Source organism: Pseudochaenichthys georgianus, chromosome 15, assembly GCF_902827115.2.
Source record: "Pseudochaenichthys georgianus chromosome 15, fPseGeo1.2, whole genome shotgun sequence".
Taxonomy (NCBI): Eukaryota; Metazoa; Chordata; class Actinopteri; order Perciformes; family Channichthyidae; genus Pseudochaenichthys; species Pseudochaenichthys georgianus.
In genome coordinates, this window is record NC_047517.1 from 37,188,488 (window position 1) to 37,197,706 (window position 9,219).

A 9,219-nucleotide genomic window follows, 5' to 3' on the forward strand; every position below is an offset into this window, starting at 1 on the left:
TTGAAGGCCTCCTGACCTTGGGCCTCCTCCAGACGTTCCCAGTTCACCCGAACTACACGTTTGGGCTTACCAGGTCTATCCAGAGGCTTCCCCCGCCACTCGACCCAACTCACCACCAGATGGTGATCAGTTGACAACTCCGCCCCTCTCTTTACCCGAGTGTCCAAAACATACGGCCTCAGGTCCGATGATACGATAACGAAATCGATCATGGACCTTCTGCCTAGGGTGCTCTGGTACCACGTACACTTATGAGCATCCTTATGTTCGAACATGGTGTTTGTTATGGCCAATCCATGACTAGCACAGAAGTCCAGTAACAAACCACCACTCCGGTTCAGATCAGGGGGGCCGTTCCTCCCAATCACGCCCCTCCAAGTGTCTCCATCATTGCCCACATGTGCGTTGAAGTCTCCCAGCAAGACTAAGGAGTCCCCTTCAGGAGCCCCATACAGGACTCTTTCCAGGGTCTCCAAGAAGGCCGCATACTCTGAACTGCTGTTGGGTGCATAAGCGCACACAACAGTCAGAGTTTCCCCCCCATAACCCGCAGGCGTAGGGAGGCGACCCTCTCGTCCACTGGGGTAAACTCCAACAACGAAGCACCTAACCGGGGACTTGTGAGTATCCCCACACCCGCCCGGCGCCTCACACCTTGAGCAACTCCGGAGAAGAATAGAGTCCAACCCCTATCCAGAAGTAAGGTTCCAGAGCCGACGCTGTGCGTAGAGGTGAGCCCAACCAGATCCAACTGGTACCGCTCCACCTCCCGCACAAGCTCCGGCTCCTTCCCCCCCAGAGAGGTGACGTTCCACGTCCCCAAAGCCAGCTTCTGCCGCCCGGGTCTGGTCCGTCGAGACCCTCCGCTTTCACTGCCACCCGTCTGGCAGCGCACCCGACCCCATCGATGTTTCCCGTAGGTGGTGGGCCCGCGGGACAGAGAAGCGGAGGTGTTGCCCACGTTGCCTTTTCGGGCTGGGCCCGGCCGGGCTCCGTGGCAAGCCCGGCCACCAGACGCTCGCCGACGAGTCCTCCTTCTGGGCCTGGCTCCAGAAGGGGACCCCGGGCTTCCTCCGGGCCGGGTATCCTCACTTCCTGTTTTTCCTTTCATGAGGTCTTTTGAACCAATCTTAGTCTGGCCCCTTGCCTGAGACCAATTTGCCATGGGAGACCCTACCAGGAACACAAGGTTCCAGACAACACAGCCCCCAGGTTCATCAGGGCACACAAACCTCTCTACCACGGTAAGGTGCTGGTTCTTCAGAGAGGTGTAGTGTTAATAAACGAAACAATTTAACAACATTTCTTGTCAAAATACCAATACCACAGGACCATTTTTCTTTTTAAAGCAATACTTTTACCTTGAAAATCAATGCATTCTAATACCGGGTCAATTTGACCCCGGTGGCGGTTTTAGGTATAAAAAAATCTCTGGCGGTGCTAGTGTTAAAAAAATATATATATATATATATATATATGTTAATAATTTAGTTTTTGGGAGAAGGGGTGGGATTGAATACTTCTTCCCACCCCTTTTCGGGTGTGTAATTAAGTAGATTATTTGTTTATATATAATTTAGAGTCAGTAACATTTTTGTTTATCAATTTGGCACTGCTTAAGTTGGTATAGTATAATAATTCCAGGGTTTCCCACACATAGACTTTACTGGTGCGGGCCGCCCAGGTACATTAACGTCCGCCAAAGTATATTTAAGACCCATTCAGTTTTTTTCTTATCCGTCCGCGAGCACGACGCCACCTGCGATCGATTAACTACCCCTCCTGTACCTGTTCGCTCTGCTATCGCGTGAAGGGTCTGCTTTATGCGCTCTGCTGTAAGTCCGCTGCGAGGCTCCGGTGAACAGTTCATGAGCGAGCTCCATTTCAGGGGTCCGCTGGGTCTTTAAAAAGTATTACAAATTGATAAATAAATTTAGCAAAAATGAAGACTATTAAAAAGTATTAAAGGGCATTTTCCAAGGTTTTACATTTTGTAGCTTGTTTTCAATAAGTATACAAAGTGTCCAAAGAGGTTGTGTTCTACAGTCTGCCTGAATGTAGTCATGGCGTAGGTGTGTAGTGTGATTCTGTGTAGTTTATTTATGACATCCCGTTGGGTTTGACGTCACCTGAACAGGACATCGCATGCTCACTGCTTGATTGCACGCGAAGGTCCGTTTACGCCGGTTGCTAAGCAACATCGTTATGGGGAAATGCAAGTCTGCGTCCAAATGGTTGGAAGATGAGGAGGAAGGACAGTCAATACTGTATATAGTGAATGTGAGGTAAAGTGTGTCGCCAAGGTAACCGGTTAGAACTTGAAGTGGTGATGAGGTCTTAAAATGTATGGAAAGGGTCTTAAAAAAGGTCTTACATTTGACTTCAGGATTCCTGCACTAGCACCCCCCGTTCTCGGATACCACCACAAGTATATTTCAGATCTGTGGGAAACACTGACTTCTCATGTTTCATTATTATAAAAAAAATTCTGTTATTGTTTTACACATTCAAAAATCAAAACGATGAAAGGGTATTTTTTGTTTCACAGCACAAGAAAGGCGCCAAGAAGGAAATGAAGATCCCCCCGAAGCAAAAAGTGCCAGAAAACGAATCAACGCCGCATAAATCCAGACTGCCCCTCCGCTCTCAGAACTAAAACATTTAAAATATATTCTTCTTAATCCATATTATCATTCTTTTTCCTATGTTGGTTTTATGTTTGTATTTTTGTTTTCTAAATATGAATGTTGTTTTAGTAGTGTAGTTGTCTCGACATTTCCAAGTAGCTTGTAGAATTAAAGAGATTTTATACTTGTTTTTTATACTTTTGTGATTTATTAAAAACATTATATTCCATGGAATGCTCTTAACATCCAGATAGCAATGAATATCTGAAGTGCTTTGACAATAAATCATAACAAAATGTCATCTGTGGAAGCCGTGGCGCTGTAAAAAGCACGACCAATCATCTGAGCCGGCCCGGCTAAAGTAACTGGATGGCCTACCTGCCTGTCAGCCTTCCATCGGGGCACACACTTATCTCGTGCCCTCATTGGTCATGTGCGCGTTCGTGTGTGTTGGAGGGGGGGCTCTGTAAGGAAGGCTGAAGGAAGTGGCAGATTTTTTTCGGCTGCGTTCTTTCAAATTCTAGCGCACTCGAGCTGGTTTCTCCATTCTTACCTACCCTACCTTTAACTCCAATAGAGTACTAGGGATAAAGGATTCATCATGTTTGATGAAAATGGAGAACTAGGAATTGCCGAAACTTTTTGGAAAGCGAAGCAACAGGATCTTTCCAAATACCTACATTGCAGGTTCCTCAACAGCGCAATTTACAAGACATAAAACAAGACAAATTTGGTCAGGATGCTCTATGGTGCACCGGTCTAAGAGGTAGCTCTTGCATAGGACAGACATGTTTGTTTCCTTTCTCAGAGTACCAATAAGAAAGACGCTGTTTCAGGGATTCTTGTATAGAGTGAAAGCACTTGAATCATGAATTTATAGTACATACATTAGTGTTGTGAACAAATTAAACAAACGCAATGCAAAAAGTTAATCCGTGAACCATTGGTGAGATTAGCTAGGTGTATTTCTACACTTTGAACAAAGTTGGGCCAGTTCTCACAGGGCTATTCAATTAGTTTGGAATGGGGCCGGTTGATGAAAATGATCCAAAGCAAGGGGCCGGGAAAAAGATGGCTTGAAATATGAGCAATCACATGAAGAGCTTCAGATCCAGTAAATACTACAACAGCATAGTGGAGTGCATGCATTGTGTTTAATGAAATCAAACAACAAGCCCCAAGGCCTTTAGAGATCTAAATGGCTCAGAACTCGGTAGGCCTACATGTGAAGCTGATTTAACCATCAACATCATTTAGGTGAAATTATCTAATCATTCACGCAGAGATGCAATAAATGGCGGGAGGTGTCTCTACAGTAGCTAGTAGGTGAGTTCCAAACCCGAGCCCGCAGAAGTTTTCAGGCAAAGTCTTCCCCTCTATATCTCAATGTAACACCCTCTCTGGAATAAAGGCACAAAAGTAGATTACTTTTTTACATTATACTCAAAGGGCCAGTCAATATCACCCCGGGGCGGGATTTGGCCCACGGGCCGCCATTTGCATCGTCCTGGTTTAGGAGATGGAAATAGATTTTAGAAAAGCACAAAACCCTACTTTTTTTAAATAAGGAACCTATACAATGTGTCACTGAGTACAAGTATCTTGGTGTCGTGTTTGACCACAAGCTCAGTTGGGATGTGTGGTCTGAGAAAGTAAATGCCAAGTCTCAACAAAGAATGTTATTTTTACGTGAATTATTGTGTTTTAATGTCGGCAACAGAATGGTTAAGATGTTTTATCATGCTTTTATTGAAAGTGTGCTCTCCTTCGGCATCAGATGCTGGTTCGGCAACGCCGCTGAGGCACAGACAAAGTCAGTCCGGAGGGCCATAACATTGTCCAGTAAATTGTCAGGAATCTCATTTTATAGTCTAGAAAGCTTGGTTTTAAAAATGTGAGTGACCTGAGGCACCATGTTGCCTCTTATTTTTGACCTGTTGCCATCCGGGCGGAGATATCGTGCCCCTCTGTTTAAAAATAACAGATCAAGGCTGTCTTTCGTCCCACAAGCCGTCAAACTCCTGAATCAATGATTGCTAGGACGCACTGTTTACCCAGCTGGCCTGGCCCTGTCCTCCCCCTCTGGCAAATTAGGTAATAGGCCCCTTGTCATGTCTACTGATATTCGTGTTTTTTTTGTCAGTTCTTTTTAATCTGTCTATGTTGTTGTCAGTGACATATGTTTTATCTTTTTATGCCTTGTGATGTGATGCAACCCATTTTCTCCTCGTGGACAAATAAACGAATACTACTACCTGCATGTAACTGCCAGGAAAGACTACATAAACACCAAACTGTTTCCCAAACAAAATACCTTTTTTTAACGTAATGTAATAATACCAAAGTAGTTCTGTTTCCCCGCACACTTCATACTTATATCACATAAGACTACTACATTTATTTTAAAGCTTTACATACCTCCCAGATTAGTACAAAATAGTCACCTCATGATTTAAATTAAGCTACACAAAGCATATACAGACATTAAAATGCACTTTTACTAGCTGCACAAAAGTATCTCTTGTCATATGTGCATCCACCTCTGTAACACAATGTTGTAATATGTAGTATTCTGAATGGGCTTCTCGGCAAACTAGTTTTGGTCCTGGAACACACTTGGTACGTGACTACACCCTGCATTAGATCATTCAAAAAAACATTTGGATTGAGTCACACTTTCGGTTCCTAGCTTTGACTGGTGTTACGGGAAATAACGTCCTCCGGTCAAATATGCTCCGGTGTGACCGGAAAGCGACCTACAAAAGAAGTAATTTATCTTACACGATATACAACACATGTATATTTTGAGTTACAAATATTAAGGGTCCTTTCTGCTGTTTTTAGCCTGTTTGTCCCGAGTTTTGTCAACAAATTGTCTTGAAACGAGTGGCTTTTCGGAAAATACTTCCGATCCATTCCGGTGTCAGTACCATATGTGCTCGGGGGGCTACCAGATCCATAGATATATATAAAGTTTAAACACTTTATATAGTGAATTGTGTCCCGTAAATGTCACCAGTGTTAACATAATTATGTAAACAACCCAATTTGTGTTCTGTGAAACGGGAAAGGATATTACATTGTTTTGTTACTTTCGTTGCAGTGTAATTTAGGTTAACTTCCTGTTTTTTATTTTATTATTATTACCTCTTGGGTTGCCGTACAGCCAATGCGTGACGTCATTGGTAAGCGTAACGGACCCCGAGCAGATCTGGTAGCCCGTAAATAAATGTTGGTGGGTTAGTGACAGTGGTGACATAAAAGACAACATACTACATTTATCCTGAATAAGATATTTGATTTAAGTAAAAGTTTAAAAGGAGTAACATCGAAATATACTTTAAGTAGCCTATATTAAGTCAAAGAACTCATTCATATCTATATAATATTATCTTATTATAGTTAATGATACATTCAATTATAATACATATTATTCTAAGTAGAAACACACATAGCTGCTAGTAGAGAAAACATATTTGTTTTTATTTAAATGTCTTTTATAATCTGTTTCTACTTAGAATTATTTTGAGTATTTAAATAGTTGTGCATGTTTGTATTTTTACAATATGCTGCTTTATTGTAAAACATAACAAATAATAAATAAATCCCTATTATCGAATTTTTATCAGGCACTGTCTTGGACACCAACATTACAATGCATGTCTGGGGCCCCTCCCTTCCGTTTCCACTCTCTCTCGCGTTGAGGAAGGGTGTAGTGCAACTCGGTGTCTTCTTGGCGGCGAACTGACGACATTATAGATCTGTTATGAACATCCGTAAAGTCGTGTATTGATCCGTGGACGAAATGGAGAAAGTGTTGGTGTTTTCTCTGCTGGTGGTGGCCTCTCTTCGCTCTGCTTCTACTGAGGAGAAGTTCTTCAAGGAAGGCGGTAGCGTGAAGCTGGTCTTGAGGCCTACTCTTTCCGTTCCGATCACCATCATCCAGTGGAAGTATAAAGATAGTATTCTGGCAGAATGGGTGGAAAATGTGCTTCCTTTGACGCATAACAGAGAACACATCAAACTGGATAAAGTCTCTGGACGTTTAGCTATGGAGAAAATGACCAAAGCGGAAGAGGGTGTGTATTCAGTGGAGGTTAACAACAACGTGCAAAAAGAGACATACAACGTTGTATTTATCACCGATGTTCCCAAGCCGAAGATATGGATCTCCCCGCTGACATGCAGCGAGGAAAGTGACCAATGTACCCTGAAATGTGATGGGGACACCACCGGGGCTGAACCCGTCACTTACAGCTGGAAGACCGACAACGGAGTGTGGAAAGAGTCGAGTAGAGACATGCCCATCACCAAGAAACAGCATGGACAAGTGAAGACCTTCACCTGCAAGATGAAGAACCCAGTAGGTGAGAAAGAAAGTGATCTATTTACAAATAAACTCTGCAAGAAGGAAGAACCAAAGCCCTCGCCAGTTGGTTGGATTGTTGGAGTTATCGTAGTTGCCTTACTTGTGGCTGTTGGGGGGGTGATTTGGGCATGGAAAAAGAAGAAATTGCCCTGCGGGAAGCGAATCACCGACCCCGAGTCTCCAGCTAAAAATGAAAATGTACTTGCTTCTAGTGATGGTGCAAACGTAGAGCTTTTGAAAGGAAACTCTACTACCAATACATCACCGGGTGCAACACCAGGCAGCCAAGAAGGACCTGCAGGAGGAGCAGACTCTTCCAATCCACCACCGGAAGAAGCACCTCCCGAAGCATCAGGTGACAAAGAACCAGGCAGCGAAGATGCACTTACAGGAGAACCTGCAGACCCTCCCAACACACCACGTGAGGACAACACTACCACCGAAGACGCAGCTGCAGCTGGAGAGGCCGATGCTGAAGCCTGTGTTAAACTGTGAGCTCCTTTCTCATCTGGCAGATTGCTAGACCTGCTGGGAAACATGTCAATATGTTTAGCTTCACATGAGCTGTGTGTGTGTGTTTTTTAGCTGTGCGTCCTCGACTGTTTCCTGCACCAGAAGGATTGTCATACTGTCCAGTGTCCTCCCCAAAATACTCATTTGGTTGTACAGCAGAATGAAAACATGATTTATATTTACTTATCAAATGCAAATGCACTGCCTGTTGTTAAAAGGGACATTGTGTTATTGAACACAAATGATATGAGAGGACTAATGTATGCATTTTAACAATCAGCCATCTATTTTCATAATCCAATTATAATTTTTTAGTTATTTGAATGCTACTTCAAAGTTATATTTTACTTTTCCTGATTATTATTATTATACATGATAACTATGTCGCTTTGGATTTGTGTTAATCGATCATTTCACACAAACACACACACAGACACAGACACACACACACTGACACACACACAGACGGACACATGGACACACACACACAGACATAGACACACATAGACAGCAACAAAATATCTGAGAGAAAAGATTCTGTCGCCTTTAAAGATAAAACGATCAACGGGAAATTATTTGTCAAATATTTTGCTCGTCAAATATTTGTTTTAGTCTGAAAAAACATGAAATTATCTGTTTTCACGTTTCTTAAATGTGTGGATTTTATGCTTTTGTTGTTGTTGTGATCCACGACAATCAACTGGATTTCAGTTAATCGATAATGAATGTAATTGATACTTGCAGTCCTACGAGTTGCATGCTATCATTTTCTCTACAGCCACCTTATCTTTTGTCAATCTATCGGGATGACGAAAAAGCACTTTTTATCAATTATTTTGTATCCTTAAAGCAGCATTTTCAGTCATTTTGGCATGAAATAAGTTGATCAATACTAAAAAAATAGTATTACATATTATGTGTCTTGGTAGTAGGGAAGAGGAATGGATTGAAGTACTCAATGACATCCACTCGGTGTCAAATCATATACATTTCAGTGTGCAGTTCCTAGTATTACTTCTTGCGATCCACCATACCCACATGTTCGTAATAACGCCCTCCTCCGAAAAGAGACACTCAGCAAAATGTGAGGCTTTTTAAAATTGAAAACTCAGTGCCATTTAATGTCAGTTCCTTCATGAAATGAGGACTTGAGTCCAAGGAGCCGAAGCACTGAAAGAAACGCACCTTTGGCACGCCGTCCACTTTTAATTAGACGTTGAAAACGAAACTTCATTGAATGTACACGTTTTGTCATATACATGTTTTTGTTACGAGTACAAATTAGATTACTTTTGATATTTTGATGCACTTGTATTCTGCTTCTTTTTTTTTTTTTTTAAAGTTTGGACTTCCACGGACTTCTAGAATTGGCTTGCAAAAATAAATGTATCTCCATTATTTGTTTTATTTATTTAGTTAGCATTTATTAAGTTGTTATTTGTTTATATTCAGTGCCTTTGTGAATAAACATGAGTCTTGCTAAACAATCTGTTGGTGTTTTTTATCGAGTGACCCCTCCTCGTGTCTTAGTCCCGCCCACAGGAGATGCGAGCGGAGGAGGTGAACCGAGGAGAGAGGAGGTGAACCGAGCAGGCGGTTAGAGAAATGAGAAAGGGCCACGGAAGCTGACTCATATCTGCACTCCACTTTTCATTCTGCACATTTTTAACATACATTTGTCATACCTTACATCGTGCTTTGGTATGTCTC

General features: G+C 42.4%; 3 protein-coding genes across 3 annotated transcripts in view; 2 read left to right on the top strand and 1 right to left on the bottom strand.

The window, feature by feature from the left end:
* kif11 (kinesin family member 11) overlaps nt 1–2,817 on the top strand; it is a 33,355-nt gene extending 30,538 nt beyond the window's left edge. Inside the window, exon 27 of the mRNA XM_034100004.1 lies at nt 2,549–2,817. Coding sequence (XP_033955895.1) covers nt 2,549–2,656 — 108 coding nt within the window. The 3' untranslated portion in view covers nt 2,657–2,817. The remainder of the gene's footprint in view (nt 1–2,548) is intronic.
* Nucleotides 1–9,219, bottom strand: part of crls1 (cardiolipin synthase 1) — a 404,081-nt gene that overhangs the window by 288,478 nt on the left and 106,384 nt on the right. The gene's annotated exons all lie outside the window — the stretch shown is intronic.
* LOC117459672 (uncharacterized) lies at nt 6,298–8,996 on the top strand. Its single transcript, XM_034100737.1, has one exon. It carries the CDS (start codon nt 6,433–6,435, stop codon nt 7,489–7,491), a length of 1,059 nt encoding a protein of 352 aa, XP_033956628.1. The 5' UTR covers nt 6,298–6,432; the 3' UTR covers nt 7,492–8,996.

What these genes read in the sequence shown, in the direction of transcription:
- LOC117459672 (XM_034100737.1), top strand. Translation starts at nt 6,433, where the DNA reads ATGGAGAAAGTGTTGGTGTTTTCTCTGCTGGTGGTGGCCTCTCTTCGC.